The 19,407-nt window shown below is 48.0% G+C and overlaps 1 protein-coding gene across 1 annotated transcript; it reads right to left on the bottom strand.

Moving 5' to 3' along the window:
- Positions 1-4,672: 4,672 nt before the first annotated feature.
- On the bottom strand, positions 4,673-18,138 carry UPRT (uracil phosphoribosyltransferase homolog). Its single transcript, XM_082289342.1, has 7 exons — positions 17,834-18,138; positions 12,143-12,185; positions 8,380-8,449; positions 7,280-7,342; positions 6,431-6,592; positions 5,785-5,883; positions 4,673-5,060 (listed from the first exon to the last, which is right to left on the bottom strand). Exons 1-7 carry the CDS (start codon positions 18,130-18,132, stop codon positions 4,954-4,956), a joined length of 843 nt encoding a protein of 280 aa, XP_082145468.1. The 5' UTR covers positions 18,133-18,138; the 3' UTR covers positions 4,673-4,953.
- Positions 18,139-19,407: the final 1,269 nt, after the last annotated feature.

Here is a 19,407-nt window from a genome sequence, read left to right as displayed (position 1 = left end):
GACAAAAGAGAGAATATTCAGCCCAGTGCGTGGTAGTTTTTTTTAACCTGCACATGGCTCTTTCAGGGGTACAACCCACTGCAGCACCTCCTTTGTTTTCCATGCCTTGATCCTCATCCAGAGGCTCTCCGCCATCAGCACTGACCGTAAGGGCTGTTGTATCAAACCTCTCCCCTACCTGCACCCTCCATCCCAGCATTTCAGGAGTGGCACTCATCCCACCATCACCAAGGATACTGCAGCTCTGGGAGCTGGCCTGTGATTCCAGTTCATCCTGTGTGTATCTCACACTGCCGGTGCTGCTGTCCCAGCATTCCAGGTACACTCTGAGCCCTTCGTGTGCCAGGAGCAGCCAAAGTGTTCCCACTGGGATTGGCACCATGTGGTGCTCACTGCCAGTGTCTGGGTGTGTGCTGTAAATGCAGTTACAGTCAAAGAACCTGGAGAATTGTTAAGGTTTGAGTCTCGGTTCCGATGCTGTGATGTCAGTTGTGTGACTGGGGGGGTTCTGAAGGTGTTGAACTCCAGCTTGGAGCAGTGTGGAGGCAGCAAGGGAACTGTCTTGACCCCATCCAGGGGCTGTTTTCTCTGCTTAGCACTGGATCTACACTAAGCTTTCTCAGCTAGGAGCAACCTTCCCAAGTGATGTCACCACTGGAAAGGAGGGAACACTTTTGTTGGACTTTACTGTGATGCCTCCAGTGTTATTGCTCTACTCCTGCATTCATCCTCTAAAATAACTGACCACTAACAGCCACCCCCTCATCTCTCCCCCTTCTCTCCCACTTACATTCAGGTACAAAAACCCAGACAGAACATCATATTGATGTTCCTCTGTGTGGAATTAGGAGTCCTAAGTCCAGTCCTGGCCAAGGAACCAGGGCTTGTGCAACCCTCGCTGCACTGCCAGGTTTCTCTTGCTGAGTTGGAACAGTTTTCAGAGTAGGATAATGTTGTTTTCCTTTAGGCAGGGAGCAGTACTGTACGTCTGAGGAGGCTGTACCCAGTGTGTGTGGGGTGCAGTCACTGGTGAGTGACTGGTGAGAATCAGGAAGCTTCCTAATCGCACTATGCAATGAATGTTTGCTTCCTGGGACAAACAGGAATGGGATTCAGCAAAATCCACACCAGCTGCAGCTCTGTAGCTCTATATGCTGGTCTGGACTGAAAGCACAACTTGATGCATAAAGTCTGTAATGTGATATGAATGTAAAATGTCAAGGGGAAAAAATTTTAAAATTACTATTTTTTCCCTGAATTTAGCTAAGAAGAGTGATGTGCTGAGCTGTTCTCAGGGCCCCTGCATCCTACAGAGCAGTGACTGTGTGCTGAGCAGTTACTCTGCAGAGTTGGTGCACTTGTGGAAGGGTTTAATTAGCAGGTGAAGGAGGCTCTGCTGACCTTGTGTATTAAGCCAGAATTAATTAACTCAAAAGGGTCACACTTTCATTTCAGTGACTCCTGTGGTACAGATTTTTGAAATGGATCCATAGTACTTGAAAATACCTCAATTTTATTGACATTTTTTCCAATTCTATCAGCTTCTGCTTTGTTCCAGAACACTTGCAAACCTAAACTCGTTCTGAACAGATCAGTGAAGGCATTTGCATGGCAGAGGGGCTGTTTTCATTCCCAGCCTGGTCTGTCAGACCCTGCACTGGCTCTGCCATGGGCTCTTCCTGCCTAGTGCTGCATACCCTACCCTGGTCACAAACACTGAGCTCACACCCACTGCTGCAGGGTTTTAGTCTCTTGTCCTTTTTCCATCCCACTTTGAGTCTTCCCTCTTCCTCCTGAACATACAGTTAAATATTTTGAGCTTTGAGCTGCTTGTGCTGGTTTTTTGGATACTGTGAAGGTGAGTAGGTGTCATTTTATGCAGCTGTGCCACGTATTTTATTTGTAATTAATCTCGCTGTTTGTCAGGTATTGGTTTGTGGTTCCCATAATCAGCCCAGCTGGCCTTGCTTTTAGAGCAGGATCCCACTTCCTGCATTTTCTCTTTCCTAAAAGCCTCATTTCTTCATTCTCCAGCTTCCATTTGGGATGTAAACCTTGTGAAATAAAATGTAAGTTTACATTTTAAATACAAGCCTGTAAGTTGCTCATGCCTGCATGCTCTTTCAAATACTATTTTTTTCTGTATGAGATTTTAGGATTTACAGCAGCATTTGTAAAACTTTAGTGGGTAACAGCCACTCTTAGAAAAAAAATGAAGTTATATTAAGGAGAGGGGAAAAAATCCACAACCAAAAAAAGAAATCCAACAGAAAGGACAAAGGGATCATCTCTGCTTCTTATTCCAGCTGTGCTTGAAAAGCAATGCCTGCTTGCATCTAGTGCTGGTGTCAAACAGCCCATGGAACACACAGGTATCTGACCTGAAGGCTTCCCTGCTGTTCCAGTACTTCCTGAAGCACTTCCTTGAATTAAACCTTGGACTAAATCCCACGGGAAGCCTGGAACCCAATGAAATTGGCCCCCCCCCTCTCCTTTCTAACCTGGGGAAGGTGTGTGCTGCCCATCTCAGCACTTCCCTCTGTAAAAGAAACAGAAGCCCAAAGGATTCTTGAAAATGTTGGTGTATTATTCCCCTCCCCTGTCTTTTCTGAAGGATCTGGGAGCCTCCAGGATGTGTCCAGGAGAGAACTCCCTCAGCATCTGGAATGCTGCTGATGTAAGGAACTGCTGGGCTGATGCAGGTGACCTTCCCTGGGAGGAAGGAGGGACAAGGTTGTAACTAAGGGCTGCTGTGAGGAGCTGGAACCTCTTGTTCCACTGTTCTGATTTAGCTCCATCCTTCTTTGGAATTAACTACAGTATGGAGGAGCTTCCTGCTGTAGTCACTGCCTGACTAAACAGAGCTACCCCAGAGTGATTCCACATCTATTGTTGGAGCAGGGAGCTTTGGGTTAGGAACACAGGAAGTAGAAAAGCTCTTTGTTATTTTATAAATTTATAATCTGCCTGCTCAGATGGCTGGTCCTCATCTGAAAATGTTCTTTGTGGTGCAAGTGGGTCCCTCAAAGATAGAAGTGACCTAAATCTCAGGATCAGAGAATGGCAGAGCTGTGGTGTTGTCAATGTCAGGAGGAGGGTTTAACTTCCTCCCAGAAAAGCCAGGGGGTTTCATGTGCTGGAGCTTTTCCTGGCAGGAAACTGGGGCTGGAGCAGAACACCCACTGCAGGGGCTGCTGTGGGTCAGAGGGCTCCCTTTGGGAGCTCCCTCTGGGGCGGGATCAGTGCTCCCATTGCATCCCGATGGAGCTGACAGAATTGGGAAACAGCAGCAATCCCACTGGAGTGGTTTGTAACTGCATCCAGCTGCTTTTTAGGAACCCAGTGTGGCATGGGGCTGCCAGTTGCTCCAGCCAGCACTGCTCTGTGCAGCCACTCAGCTGGGTGGCTTAACACACATCCCTCACCCCCAATTCAATAGGAAGTGATTATTTTCCAAGGAATGTCACACAGGGATTGCTGCCCACCTTTGGGGTGTTGTGTTCAGGAGTTTAATGCTGCTGCTGCTGGCATTGAGACTTTTGATATCAAATCGGTTTTTACAAAAGCTTTGGATACTTGTTTTTACTGTCAGACCAGTGTTCTGACTATGCTGATGCTCTGTGCAGTTTCACTGGCATTTTCCAAGTGTTTGTACGGTTTCTACAGCTGAATATCCTGTATGTTCTGCTTTGTTGTTTTTTATTATGGTTTATACTGTACTGCAGGCAAGGACTGCATTAAAACCATTTTTGGCTAATTCATTAGATTTGTGAATGGTTATTTCCTGTGCTCAGGCTAAACATTCCCTCTCTGGAAGTGTTACACAACTTTAATTAATTGGAATTACTGCTTGGAACAGGGAAGGTTCTTTATCTGTGACAAAAAGATTCACTAAATGCTGGCATTGGTGGGGGCAGCCCAGATCTCAGCACTCCACTCACCTGATGAGAGGTAAGAAGGGACTTGAGAGAACATTCCTTAATCCTGCAATTGTAAAATACGGATATATTTTAAAATAATAATGGTCTATATTGTATTTATGGATTTTCCCAAAGTTACAGTAAGGGGAGGTACTGACCAGCTGGATATGGTGTACTTGGTGCCAGGGGATTTCAAGCCAAAGCAGGAAGGGATTTGGCTGCAGATTGATGTTTAATGGGACCCATACAATGAGTGCCTTGAGGCTTTGGAAAGGCTGCTGAGCCCTGAGGGCCACACTTGTCTCCTGGCCCTGGTGCTCTGTGAACAGCACTAGAAATCAAGTTCAGCTTTTTGCTGCAGTTTTCCTCTCATTAAAAGAGTTGGTGAGACTGATCCAGCCACAAGTTTTGTCTCTTAGAACTCCCAAGTTCTGTATGTATAGAATTTCCACAGGCAGGGCTGCTCCCACCCCCAATTCCCACCCAGTCTGCACCTGTGCTGCAACAGGAATCTTCTTGATTCAGGACCCTTGAGCAAGAGAACCTTCACTATTTGAGAATAATGTTTGCAGAGCAAAATTCCAAGAGTTGTATCATTGGTTCTTGGCCACCAGCCAAAGACCAAAATGCCCTGTGGCTGCTCAGGAGGACATTGAGATCCAAGGGCACCCCTAGATTTGGAAGCACTGGGAGTGGCTGTAGATGGAGTGATGCCAAGTGACCCCAGAAATGAAGGACACTCCCTTGGGGTTTAGTTGGGTTTATTTTGCTCTTGCAGGCGGCCATGGACAGGCTGGAGAAGAATAAATAAGTTAAAGCAGAGTGTGGTAATTATAGAGCCCCAACATGGAGATGCTTGACTGTGTAGCCAGAGTGCTCTGTCACTGTACCTGATCCCTGTTCAGGCCAGCACTAACCTAAGTTAGTTGGCCGAAAATGTTTTTAAACATGCCCTCGACCAACTCAAAAGTAATAAAACGTAGAAAAAACCTCTTGTAATGCCATAGAGTCATATCCAGTTGTTCCAAGAGTGTCAGTCTGTCCCAAAATACTTCTGTCCAAAGTGTGTTGGTGCAACAGGATGCACTTCTGTAGTTAAAATGGTGATTTCTGGGAATTCCTGGATGATGGATTTGGCACCTTTGAAGAGACAGCAAAGGCAATAACGATTACAGTGCTTCAGCCCATGTCAAATTTTGATCAGCAGCATTCCAAAGGTAAGCCAGGCTCTGTGCTTCTGTCTCCAGTTCCTGTTCCTGCCTTTGCTAACCATCTATGAGTAAAACTTCCTGACTTTACGGGATTGCTTTTTCAGGTTTTCTTTGGATTTTCCTTTCCCATACACACATACTCCAAATGAAGTGGTTACAGGCTGCTCTGCAGTTCAGCTGAGCTTTCTGATAGCGATTTCTGCCATGGCCACTTTCTAATACAACACACAAGATCCTCTTTCCTCCTCCAGAGAAGCAGATGTTCCCCATTTAGATCCCCTTTAACCTGCAGCCAGGCCTGTTCTGTTGCTCCATTCAGCTCCCACTCCTGGTTGTTCTGGTGCTGGACCAACCCCCACATTCCACGGCCCAGAACAGCAGCTGGCCTGGCATTGCTCTGTGAGCCATGGACCTGGCAGTGCTGCAAACTCCTGCTTTTAGGAATTCTCTCCCATTTGCAGTTTTGCCATTCAGTCCCCTCCTCACTGCCCACACCAAACATGGTGCTGTTTGCTCAGTTTTACAATTCAGCCAAAAAACCCCAAACCTGCTCTGAGCAACGGCACAGCTCTGCCTTGCCTGTGCTATGTGTGACTGATGTCACTGTCCCCACCAGACACTCCTGTGCTCACTCCTGTGCCCCTCACACTCACCGTGAGGTGTGGAGAAGAGGCTGAGCAGGATGATGACGCTGGGCTGGACCCCATGTTCCACAAGCACTTTGACAGCCTCAATGACCGTGTTCCCAGTACCTGAGAGGGCAAAGAGGGAGAGGGTTTAGGGGCTTGTTCCCTGGTTGATGAATTGTCCTAAGCTGTCCAAGAATACCCGTGGTAACTTTGGTGTGACTGATTGGTGATTCAGTCCTTTCCCACTGGAAAGGCATCACCTCTGCATGTACTCCATGTAGAAAATGTTGTTCTCCTAATGGCAGAACTTGGACTAGAAAAGTAACCTCCTCCCAACAAACTCCTTTTAATATTAATCTAGAAATGTCTCAGACTAAGAAAACATAGTTTGAGTCTTTTCCCATGGTAAAATTCATGTAATTCAATTTATATCCAGTCTTAATCTCAGCCTTTCTCCCAAACACAGCCATGCCCAAAGGATTTGCTCTGCATTCACACTGGTGCAGCTGAGTAATGTGTGTCCTGGCACAGCCTGATAAATTCCCTCCTCTGTCACCTAAACCAAGCAGAAAACCCAATCAAAGCCCCTGAAATGTGGACATTTTCCTTTCAATGCGGGCACTCGGCGTTCAGAGGAGGCTGGCTGTCCGTGCTGGTGGCAGACACTCACTCAGGATTGGGTACATGAGCAGCACTTTCCTCCTGTAGATGTCTGGGGGGAACTTGGCGTAGTACACTTTGGCTCGCTGGGTCTCCTCGTCGCTCTGGATCAGGATTTTCCCGATGCGGATGGATCTGCAGCAGTCCCGCAGGCCCTGTTCCATCGCCTCCCCTCCAAGGAGCAGCACAAACACAGCACCAGGTGGTGACACACTGACAAAGGGCTCAGGGGCGAGGGGCTGCAGTGGAAGGGACAGTCCCAAAGGGACAGTCCCAAAGGGACAGGCCCACCCCCGTGCAGGTGAACACTTGTAAGCACTAAAACACTTGAAGCTCTTTCCCTTTTCCCTCTGTTCACAGCAAACCGAGTCTCCTCGGTGTTGCCGAGCCCCTGGGTTTGGTGTTCCCACCCAGCTGTGCTGAGCTCTCACAGGAGAGAGCTGGAAATCAGAACGGGCGGGTGGGGTTTGGGGACATCCCGGTGACAGAGTGTGGGGCCGCTGGATTTGACACCACAGATCCAAAGGTTTGCCCAGCCCTGGACAATAACAGGGACTCTGCCCCCACGGAGCGTGGCTGGGGTGCAGCCCTGGGCACAGCCAGGAAACAGGAGAGGGCACTTGGCCCCTCACAGGGGACAGCTGCCAGGGAAGAGGCCACAGGAAATCTGTTCCAGCCGTTTGTCTCCTAAAAGGTTAATGGCAGATATTCCTGGACATTCTGTTATCGAGGACACCTAAAAAAAGAGTAACAACTGGCAGGTCTGGGTTAACCTGTTTTTGCACATTTTTGAAAGGAAGCTGTTTACAGGTTTCCAAAGCATTTCATGTGTGCTCCTTCAGCAGCCAACACCACCTACCACTTCTCATGATGCTGACCCCGCAGTTTCCCTTTTCGAATCGGACTCCTTCATACTTGTGTCCTGTGAGGAAAGAAACCAGGGGTCAGTGGTAGTGGCTGCTCCCTCCTCCCCTCTCTGAATGGAGAGGAGATGGTCCTGGTCCCACTGACTGATGGGAACAGATGCAACACCAGTGCTCAAGAGATGAAGCAGCTGCTGTTTAATGTAAAAAGGAGCACAGGAAAGTGAGGCTGCCTGAACTCTGTCTGGTTTCACAGCTGAGGGTTTGCAGTCCATCTTCCCTCTAAGTGTAAGTAAAGACACACCAATGCTTTACTGCAGAGTGGGAATGGCACCCTGCAGAAATGTAAGTGGAGTTCTCAGGCGAACAGGACTCAGCTGGTGCATGTCTCACAGGTGTGCTGTGGGTCACACCACTGAGCTGAGGAGTTCCCCCTAACCTGCTGCTGCACTCAGCAGCTGCCTCTGAGTACTGCACACAACCTTACAGATCTTTACAGCTGATAGGAGGAACCACAACTCCTGCACAGGTTTTCTCTAGTGCCACCACAGCCACTTTTCATTTCCTGCTCATCCTCACTCCCAGCTGGCCCCAGTTGTTGGGCCAGACTTAGGCAAAACAATACAGCTTGTGCCAAGTACTTATTCCTTAAAGGGCACGTGAAACGTCATCAGTTTTAATTCAAGGCTGTGGTGTGGGCAGGTGAACAGACCTTGCACATACACTGGTACATTTTCATCATGGTTTTGCAAGACCAGTTTAATTCTTAGTGAAATGACAATGTTGAATGTGTTGCTGAGTTCTGTTCTTATGAACCATGTAGCTTTTTAAACCAGAAGGGACCCTTACTCTGTGCTCTGCCCTGCTCAGAGCTCCCCAGGGAACTCATGGCACCAAGTCTGTCAGAGTTCAAGGACCATCTGGATGTTGCTGGGTTCAGTTTTAGGCAGTTCTGTGAGGAGCAGGGAGTTAGACTCAATGATCCTCTGAGTCCCTTCCACCTTGAGATATTCTGTAACTCTAGTAATAATTCCATGTATTTTTATGTCAGTTCCACTTCCAGTCCTACCCAGGCCAGGGGTGATTTCCCACATACCTGTTGGAGTGGTCACGGTACACTCTGTGTAGGGCAGTTGATTCAGTCCCTCTTCAACCACAAGTCTGATCTGTGGAACCAAAGAGAAGGCTCAGCTTAAAGGGATTGTTATCTCTGGAGATAAGGCACTACATGGCAGTAGTAGTTACAAAGACTGGGTGAGCCCAAAGGGTCTAAAAGGGTCTCTTTAATAGCAGTTAGGGACTGAATTTAGAGACCTTTTGGGGGTGAAGCCTATGATTTGGCCACAAATCAAACAAAGGCATTGCAGAACAAAATTGGGAGAAGAGGGGGTTCATAAGCAATCATAAAACTGCCTTTATTTACATCTGGCAGGCAGAGACATCACAATTTTTTTTCAACAGATGAGTGAGGCACCAATGCAACTTCATTTGCTGACAGGAAATATTGGTGAGGGAAAGGGAAAGTTCCCCATCAGCCAGGCTCTATTTTCACATCCTTGTTTCTAGGGCTAAACTGCAGCTGGGCTGCCAGAACAGCCACAGAAGCTGCAGCAATGCAAACACACCACCAGTGCCCAAAGACAACTCAACAAGTCTAGGAATCTCTCTATTACCGTCACCTCCCAGCACCTGCCAGCTCTGCTTTCCCTGGGCTGCTCTGCCAATCCCTGCACTTCTGGATGGTCCAGCTGGAGGAGCAGCTCGTGAGCCCCCCAGCTCTCCCCTGGTGCTGCCCTGCAAAGTACAAAGTACATCCACCTGCAGCCAGGATGATTGTCCTGAAGGATGCTCTGGGTACTAAAGATGTGCAAATTCTCGTGGTTGGTGAGCCAAAGATTCACAGGCCAAAACTGCTCAAGGAAAGCTACTGCCAAGCAAGAGCTTAAACCAAAACCATCACTGACTATTCAAAATTTGCTGTGGGATGGCAGAAGTGAGGCAATGCTCCTGGGATGGAGCAGGTGTACTGCTCACCTCAGGCAGTTCTTATTCCAGAAAAAGGGCAGCCTGGGAGGTTTTTCCTGTCCTATTCTGCCCCAGTTCCTGGCACACAGGCAGCCTCTGCTAGAAATGGTCCCTTACATTTATAATGTCTCTTTGGAGATATTCTTAGTCATTTTAGTACAATTTTTTCTTCCTAGGGTTGGATTTGTGGCAGCCATACTCAGAGGCTGTGGTCAGTTTCTGGGACATTTGTACCCAATTTTATTTTTTTTGGAGTTAATTCACCAAAAAAAGCTAATCTCTTTGTCAGGTTTGGAAGGAAAGCTTTTTTTCGTCCTGCTGTAGTGCTGTCAGGGTTGGAATTGCTCCACATAATCTGCCAAAAGTTTAGAGTAATCCAGTGAAGGTCTTACGGTCAAACAATCTCTGTGATCTTCCTACACTTTATCAGTGTTTTACACAGACTGGGAGGATTCTTTGTAAACTTGTCACTGTTGATAAAACATTTATTTTTGCACTGTGCTTTCTGCCACCTCCACACTCAGGGATTAATTTCCTCCTCTTTTCTCTCGTGCCCCAAGAACCAGCTGCTCCTCTCCCAGAGAGGTGGCTGCCATTGCTTAGAAGATAAAACCAATATTATTACAGCCCCACATGAAACAGGAAGTAAAGGTTTGGTCCCAAGGTAGAAGAGTCTGAGCAGAAAATCCTCTAACCCCATTTTTGTGTGGCTTTTCTTGGAAGCTCAAGGGAAGGCAGAACATCCTCTTTGTATCTTTGCAGCTCAGCATTTCAAACCACTTTGGAATGCTCACCCCCTGAAAGAGGCAGGTGGTGAGAAGGGTGAAGTGAGCTGGTCAGTGTTACACAGGGAGCTGCTGGTAGAGCTGAAAAATTAATTCATGGTTCCACCTCAGGCCTCCAGTCACCCCCCCCAAATGTGCTTCTGCTGCAAAGCACCAGCACCTGGGAGCTGAGGTGACACCAGTCCAGTGTCACCTCACAACAGTGAGTGGGTGCTGGGATCAGGGAGAGCATCCTGCCCCGAGAGGAGCTCTGTGCCCTTCCCAGCACCCGCCCTGAGTTCCAGATGTCCCGAGTTCCACCACCACCAGCAGCCATAAGCACTGATTGTTTCCCATGCCAGGGACTGCTTCCCTCAGCTGCTTCTCCTCCTTCACAAACACCAAACAGGTTTATCTTCATCCTTCATCCTTGACTTTAACCTCAGTTCTCTCAGCTTCAGGATCACAGCCCTGGCAGTGACTTTCAGACACTCCCTGCCAACCTCCACCACCCATTAACTCCTTTTTCTCACAAGTACCTTCAAACATTTCCTTTGTGCCATCCCCTTATGTGTGAAACAAACTGCCAGAAGAAGAAATTGTGCCACCAGAAATCCATCACCTTTAGAATCCCTCCATAAGACTTCTCCCTCTGGTGACCTTAGGAGACACTGCCTCTAACAGCTGCCAAGGTGCAAGCTTAACTTTATTCTCATTTTCTTATTTCAACAAGGTGTATTTTCTTCCCCTATAATCCCCCACTTTTCATGTATTGCCTCTTGCCATTAAACTCTGCTCACTGGGTGGAAAACGTGGCAAGTCATAACTGTTTGCACCTTGCCAAGTTTAGTAGAGACCACGTCCCACATGAAATTATAACTGTTCTTTGTCACACCCAGGAAAAATATTCAGAAAATGAGAGTCCTACATATTCTTTCGTGCAAAATTCCTCCTACAAAATGGAAAACAGAGCAGCAGGTTCTGTGGCAAAGAGCTGCAGGACCAGCACACGGAGGCTCTCTAGCTCTGCTGGCCAGCCCATAGAGGACACTGGTGTAAGGGCCTGAACTAATGTCTGGATCTGCAGCTTCCAGCAATGGGGGGGGGGGGGGGGGGAAATCAGTGTTTGCCTCAGAACAGGGGCAGGACAGCCAAGAAAGGTGAGAAGGTACATGGAAAAAAGGTCCTTCACACTAATTACTGTCAATAAGGTATTGGAATGCAGGAAACATCCTCAAGAAGGGGAAAGCAGGAGGGAAAGTGCAAAGCCATGAAAATAAAAAGCACTGCAGTCACAATCTTAGGTTGTGGTCATATCTAAACCTGAGCAAGCTTGGATCAGGCCTGGATTAAGATTGTGCTCATCACAGGAAACCTGCCTGCTGTGGCTGTAATTGTGAATGGACTCTGCTGGAAGGGGAAGAACTCTTCCCTCTGTTAATGAGAGTGGATTTGCAAAAAGCAAACACCCTTGTGGACACAAGGAAACGTGTGTGTGGTAGCAAGTGCTGGGGTTTTCTTTAAGCTTATAGTTTAAATGAGATAAAAGCTGCACTCCCTACAGTTTTTGTGCTGACTTACTACAACATGTGAAAACTTCAAACTGCTTTGTCCCTGCCAGTAACTACCATATGGCTAAAGACAAATTCTCCATGTGGATGCACCCAGAGCTACTAATCTAATACACAACAAGTGCCAGGAGGCACTTCTGCACGCAAGCAATTGCTAACATCCAGGCAGTAAGAAATTGTACTGCTCTGTTCAAAAGATCAAAAGTGCTGTTTCAAAATAAAACTCAATTACCTCCAGCCTCTGTGCATCTGTTTTTGAACAGAATTTTCTAATTACTACAGGTCTCTGTCCTCAAGTAGCTGTGTCTGGTAATAAGATGGTTTCTGGAACCCGTTGAGATGAAACAGTGAACAGAAGTCTCTACACAGAAAGTTGCTGTCACACAGCAATTTCCTTTGGGTAGAAAAGTTGTTCTCACACCACCATTCTTCTGTTCTGAAAGACTCATTTTATGGAAGAGTTGCAAAGTACAATATCAAGAAGAAATTCTCCACCTACCAGACGATCAGCAGAAAATACGAAGTCTCCTCTACTGGATTTCCTGAAAAAGGCAATAAATTACATTTTAAGTTGGGGAACAACTTTAAGAACATTGCTTAAATACAATATTAAATACTATATTCTAAGGCAGTTCAGCGAGAAGTCTCCTATCATGTACTGAATTTATCCCAGAGGTCCTGCATCATGGGTTTCCTGGTTGGTGGCACAGACTGGGATGCAGTGACCCAGCACTGGGGTTTGGCTCTTGCTGCTGGCAATGTTGCTGCTCTGCACCAGTAGCAATTAAACACTAAAGAAGGATGTTCTGTAGGTTTCCCATGGGGACTGCTGTTCCAGCTCAGTTCCAAAACACCTCCTAAGCTCAGATATTCCTGCATTCCCTGCAGCTCTGAGTAAGGGAGCTTTGCTTGCCTGTCCTCCAGTCAGTCAGAAACTGTGGGACAATGATAGTGCAGATCCTTAACCCCAGGGCTGACAACACATCTGATAAGCAGGAGATACATCCTATCTTATCTGGAATTCACTGAGTGTGACTAGATCAGTGAATGTGAGGTTAAACTGAGCAGGGATTAATGAGCATTCCCATGAAAACACCTCTCTGCCTCTTATTAGTTTTGCTCATGCGCCTGTGTGGCTTTTGGCCCCTGCAGAAGGCAAAATGAAAGGTTAAAAGCCTGAATTTTAGAAGCAGCTTTAACACCTTGCTTCCCACGCCAAGAGCAACTCTCACTACACCAGAATAGGACACATTTCCAATCAAGGAGCCAACACTCACAGGACAGTGGCCTTGAAAACGCTCAGACACAGCACCAACACGGCAAGTGGTACTTTTAAATGAAATCTATTAATCTCTCTTGTGTTTTCAAACCCTGATACTCTGCATGTCTCCTTAAATACCATTTTGTATTTAATCCCCGAGAATCTGAGACACCTCATGCTTACATGAATGAAAGTCAAAAGGTTTGCCTGCTCATTGTCTGGGAACCAGTCACTTATTCCCACTTTAAAAAAGAGGTTTTAGAAGAGCATCAGCTTAATCTAGTTTCTTTCCTTGTGCTAGTAACACACTGTTAAAAATATCATTTACTTTTATTTTTTCCTTCTTTCTGGTAATGACAGGATATTCCTAACTTTCTGCTCTTTTGACACTAACCAGACAGACAAAGCTCAAAAAGACCCCAAAACTGGGGAAAAAAAAAATAAATAAACCCAACCCCAAACTCCTACAATTATATGACTCGATTCTATTAAGATTTTTGGAAAGTTTCATACTTCCATCAATGGTGTAGATCGGTATTTTTTAAAGAGGGAAGTAGCAAAGTGGCACATCTAGGTTCTTTCAGACTGTGGCATTTCAGAAAATTTAGCCGAATTTCACAAATGGGCGTAAGACAGACCCAACAATGTCAAGACCACAGTTTTGACCGCAAAGTGATACATGTTTAGAGTGACTATTCTGAGATATTAATGCAGATTGAGGCCTTAAACCAACCCCCCTGTCCTTGCAGAGACACAGATGTTCCTATGCACAGTTCACTGAACACCCTTAATTGGTCATACCTGCTTTTTGAGGGGGGGGAGGGCAACAGAAAACCACAGTGCATTCAAATAACAGTAATACAGAAAATGTCAGACCTGGCGTACAGGGGCAGCTGGAAAGCTGTGGCCACACCTCAAACCCCACATCCTGTGAGAATTGCCACGAGGAAGAAAAAAGAAGGAGCTTATGTGAAAACACTGTAACTGCTCTCCTTAAATACCAGATAGGAATACATAAAGTAACAATTCATGTCAGACTAGAAACTGTTTCAGATGCTTAATCAAGAACAAGACAACATCTAAAAATATGAGGCATTAAAACCTAACTTGTAGCATGAATATTGTGTTACACAATATAAATGAGTTTCAGTTTGTTTTTGCAGGCAGTGCAGCGTGGCTGATGGATGTCACAGTGTCTGCCTTAGGAGGTGAGAAGAAATGGGTTTTGGGGACTGTATTGTAATATAAAGCAGCTGCAGGGTTCCTTCCTGCTTTAGCACCTGGTACTAGTGACAAGCACAAACAGGTCTGCAGGTGATGTGGCTTCAGTAATTCCTGTTTCCCTCATTGCCTCCCAGAACTTGTTGAGACACACCCAGGGTGAGGGCCAGGCTGGAAAAAGGCCACTTCCCAGGATTTGTACAAGGTTTTAAACAAAACTGAAGGCACTGGACAAGCTGTTGGCATTCAGGGAGACGATACAGCTGGGCAACAGGTCCATGTTCTACCTGCAGCACTTCCGCACCTAATGGACTGCAGTCCTTAATTTGTTCCATGCCAAGGCTGGGATGTAGAGGGATCCCCCCTCTCCCTGCCTGCAGCAGTTGTCCTTACCCAGCACAGGTGAGTTACACACTCCTGAATCCCCCTGCTCTGTGCCCAGCCAGGACTGCACATCCAACCACTTTGCCATCTGTGTTTCTACCTTATCACTCTGCTCCTTAGGGAATAAGAAGCTTTACCAGAACACCACAGAATGATCTCACCCAACAGACACAAGAACCTTTAAGGATCTGGATTTAAATCATATCTATTGTTAAATCAGTAATTAAAATGACACTACCAACCTGACCTAATGACCACATCACTGCTCTACTCATTTCAGCTTCCAGATCCCTGCTTCACATCTGTGAGGCCAGAAATGACTTTGAGATCATTCCCTCGTTGTACAGAGACAAACTGTTCCAGAATGTTCAGTACTTCAGTGCATCAGTTCACATCCCATTAGAGCACTCAAGGTTCATATCCTACTCAGTATAAAAGGCACCTGCCCCCATTAAGTATTTGCTGGACAGAAAAGTGACAAACCTGAGGGAAAATGAGGAAACCCAAGCACAGTTGAGGTGATCTATCCATCTCCCCGACTCTGGCACACAAATCAGATTCTTGTTAATTTTAAGGAAGCAAAAGTGTCATGTTAATCCACCAGGACATCCCTGACCCAGCCAGCCACCTCTGAATCCCACAAGACACCATGACCAGCCACATGAAGGTGGGTTTTTCTTTGCAGTAATTCCAATTGAAAGGCTGTGATTTCTTTCCCTGAATCCTCTCAGGAACAAGAAAAGAGCTTGCCACTTCTCTGAACAGACCATGCTATGGACAAAAGAGAGTCCCTGAGGTCTTCTGCATCTGGCCTGACCATACTTAGCTCCATGTAGGCACAGCAGGTTCTACCTTGTAGTTCACTGGGATTAGCTATCTGAGTATTTATCCCTTCCACATTTACAGTAAGAGACCCAATTTGCCTGGTTTTATCCCTACTTTTGTTCCACTTCTCACCCCCAGTCCCTTATCTTTTAATGTCTGTCCTTTTCAGGTATTGCTGTACTTGGAACATCCATCCTCTACAGCGTTAAGTAACCTAAATATTCTCCTTGAGTTAAGGTGTTACCTGCTCTTTTTTAATCCAGAAAGATTTCGTGACAGGGCTCTAACTGCCTGTAGATGACACAGCTTCTCCCTCTTCCCAAGCACTGTATGTGAACATACCCCTCTATCAGCTTAAACTGGATTTTTTGACCAGTAGCTGCTCTGAGCCACAGTGCTGCCAGTTCACAAACACGGTTCTTTTGAGGAGGAGTTTCTTTTAGCACCTGGTCTGAATGCTACAGTGGCTACAGAGTTGTCTCAGGGCAGCTGCCATGGCAAAGGTTAATGAACGGTGCCTAAAAAATCCTCTTCTTTCAGCATCTTTCTAAATGACAGGCACTAAAATAGGCCAGTCTGAGGTCTCTTATTTAATGAGACACAGCTGAATTCCTGGGACAGAATACAAAAACGATGTTTCCCTACTGTCCTTACCTACAAAGCCTACCTTTCTGAGCAGGCTGCTGCCTGATTTTCCTCATGGTTGGGAAGGGAGCTTGGAAGTGACAGTTCCATCCCCACTGCCAGGGCAACATCACACTCAAAATAAAGTACAATCTGTGATTGCTGCAGCTGCTCTGAGTAACTCATTGTTTACAAGTCCTATTCTAGACTTCCTCTTACCAAAGTCTTGTGCAATGAAGCTGATGTAACTCTAAAAAACATCCTTCAAGTTAAAATCGCAGCTGCTGCTTTCTGGATAAGCTCACTGTAACCAGAAACCTCTTAAATGTATTTCAAAGAGGTCAAAACCTGTGTACAGCAAAATAATAATAAAACCTTGAGTGCAGTAATTACATTGCTAGTATTTGCCTAGATAGCAAAACTATACGGTTTTCACTAACCCCAAAACCTTTCACAGCCCACCACCAAGCCTAGTTTGGATTTCCTCTCTCTCTCTCTGCTTAGCCCACTCCCAGCTCCCCTTTCTGCTCCACAGAGAAGCTGCCAGGAAGGTGTTCTCACATGCAGGGATCTTCTGTGTGGTCTTGCCACAAGTGCCCTCCTGACATCAAGACTCACTGCCTCTGGTGCTCCTGCTGCCAGGCTTTGAAAATTAAGGAAAATCCTCTACAAACTAGTTTAAGGTAAGAAGGCTCCGCTAAGTTAATAAAATTGATGGAGGTATCGTCTTTGAGAAATGGTGATCAGTTTTGCATTAAAAAATGTATTGCTGTTAGCTACAAAGTCAAGCCTCAAGAGTCAGAAAATAGCAAAATGTGGACTATGCAGATGGACAGATGTGAAACACAGCAAAGAACAGTGTCTTTGGAATGACTTACTGCAGATGTCACAAAGCCACTGTGTCACAGGAAGAGAGGGTTTTATTCAGAACCTGATCACTCTATTGATAGGCTTAATTTCACACCTCTTAGCTGGTGGTCCTTGCAAACTAGTAGTTTTTAATAAACAGATGGATGCTAGTGAAGTTTGTCTTATGTTGCATGCTATATTTAATACCTTACCCTATCACCTTCCAAGTGCTGAACAAGCACAGCTGCAGACATGATCAGTGGGAGGGACGTGCTCGACACCTGAACTGCCTTGTTGAACATAGTGCTCACAGCTGTCTCCAGTTAGAGCCTGGGAATGGCTCCCTGCCCCATCCTGCCTGCAGGATACGATCTCCAGAGAGCGGTAACGAGCCCCAGCTGCTGCCGGGCCCGCCCGCGTGACCATAAGGTACAGCCTCCTTTCTCAAGGGCTTTACACACACATGGCACTGCACGCTCCTTGCGCTGATGATGTGGCACGCAAGCTCCGAGCCGCCCGCGGGGCGGAGGTGAGCAAAACCCCCCCTCCCCCCCCATCAGGGACCGTCCAAGTCTGTGAAGGATTTTAAGACCCCTCGAGCCGCCGTGTCAGGCCCTGACAGCCCCGAGGCGGGGGTGGGCAGGGAGCCCCCGGGAGCGCTGCCCACCCTGGGGCGCGGGGCGAGCGCTGCCCTGCCCTGGGGCCCCGCGTCACCAGACATGGCCGCGCAGCCGGCCCGGGCGTTCAACCCGGCACACGCGGCACAGCAGCGCGTACTGCCGGCCTCGGGCTCGGCCCCCGGGCCCGGCGGGGACCGCGCATCCCTCCGGCGGCAGCGCAGAGCCGGCACCGGGGGCCGGCCGAGAGCGGCTCGGCGGGGCTGCGGTTCCCTGGAGGAGGCAGGGATGGGGTGAGCGACAGGCGACGACCCCCTCCGTCTCCCCAGCCTCCCGCGGCTCCTCCCCAGCCCACGCTGCCCGTCCCCGCGCGGCCTCCGCCCGGCCCAGCCCGGCCCGGCGCGCTCACTTGTCCCTGATGATGGTCTGCAGCTCCCGCAGCTGGTCGTTCATGGGCAGCAGCTTCAGCTGCGGCCCGATGGCCGGCGCGCCGTCCTCCCCCGCGGGGACCGGTGCCGCCGGCACCACCACCACCCCGTTGCTGCTGCTGCTGCTGCTGCTGTCCGGGCTGGGGCAGCCGCTGTCCTCGCTGGGCTCGGCGAAGCGGATCAGCCGGGAGCCGCCACTCGCCGTAGCCGTAGCGGCCGCCGACGGTTCATCCTGCGGCCGCGGGCCGAGGCGCTGATTCTGGCAGGGCATCGCCTCCATGCGCCGGGGCCGCGCCCCCGTGCGCGCCGCCGGGGAGGGGGAAGCGCGCCCGCCGCCCGCGCTTCATTGGCGGCCGGAGCCGCCGCTCAGGCCCGCGGCGGGAGCGCGGCGCGGGGCGGGACCGGCACCGGGCGGGCACGTCCTGCCCCGGCCCCGCCCAGGCCATGCCACGGCCGTGCCTGCACTGCGCGCTCCACGACAGCGCCCCGGGACAGCCCGCGGGAGCTGAATTAAAGCCTGGTTTGGTTCACTCTGTTTTTAAATTGAGGAAGGAGGCCTGTGTGGACTAGAAAATGAACAAGGTTTTTTGACCCGTTTTTTTCTTCTCAGTAAATATGTACAAATCAACACTGGGATCTTACATCTTAAATCAATGCCAAACATTGCAAGAGACACCCGTGCAAACACAAGGACAGGGAAGGGATATACCCTCTCTGCCAGAAGCTAATCTGCAGTCTGAAATTCCTGAAGGCTACTTGCTTCTTGCTTTGTGCATTTTGGACATCTAACAGCAGCTGGATTCCCAAAGGGCCCAGGGAAACACCTCCCAGGAAAATGCAGCCCCTCCACTGCCTGGCAGCAGCAAAGCACCGAGAGTCACTAAAGCCCACGAGACTCACAGCAGATGAAAAAGGAACCGGATTTCATGACTTACTGTCCAATACTTAATGAAATACTTGAAGACTGTTGCAGCAATATACAAGCAATACAACAAAGAATAGGCTAAGAACAGTAGAAAGAATTTGTAGTTAGAAAATCCAATGCAGTTATTCACCCTGGAGGACAAAAGCAAAGTTGAAATCAGGATTTGTGCAGCACACAGTGGTTGTAACACAATGAGCACGACCAGTTCTGGGGGGGTTTAAACGCCTTGATCACACAACCGAATTTGCCAATAAGCAGCTCCCCTTAGTGGCCAACAGGGAACAGAACTGAAGGCTCTGCTTTTCACTCAAGCCCTTCCTGTGGGCCAAGGAGAAGCACAGTTCCGATTTTTGGAATTGTTTTAAGGTTGCTACCACAGGTAAATGGGGCACAGAGGCAGGAACTCGTTCCTCCTGTCTGGGTCTTGTCTGCCAAGGCAATCAGATCTGGGACTTCTGTGCTGCTTTATTCATTTGCAGACCTCAGGAGCCACCTCACCACTGCCTGTTTGTTTACACACAGCCCAGTTAACCCCACCTTTGGTTAGAATTTGCCATGCACAGGACAACTCTAGAAAGGAACAAGGGGATGTACAAAAAGCCCCTAGTGGCTGTTTGTGTCAGAACTCAG

This window comes from Coloeus monedula (genome assembly GCF_965178545.1).
Source record: "Coloeus monedula genome assembly, chromosome: 12".
Lineage (NCBI taxonomy): Eukaryota > Metazoa > Chordata > Aves > Passeriformes > Corvidae > Coloeus > Coloeus monedula.
This window is presented reverse-complemented; position numbering and strand designations above follow the sequence as displayed.

Excerpts from the sequence above, each read along its gene's own strand:
- UPRT (XM_082289342.1), bottom strand. The coding sequence starts at position 18,132 with ATGGAGGCGATGCCCTGCCAGAATCAGCGCCTCGGCCCGCGGCCGCAG. Across the intron at positions 12,186-17,833 it reads CAGACCATCATCAGGGACAA|GAAATCCAGTAGAGGAGACT; the intron begins GTGAGCGCGCCG and ends TGCCTTTTTCAG. Across the intron at positions 6,593-7,279 it reads GGTCAGCATCATGAGAAGTG|GGGAGGCGATGGAACAGGGC; the intron begins GTAGGTGGTGTT and ends TGCTCCTTGGAG.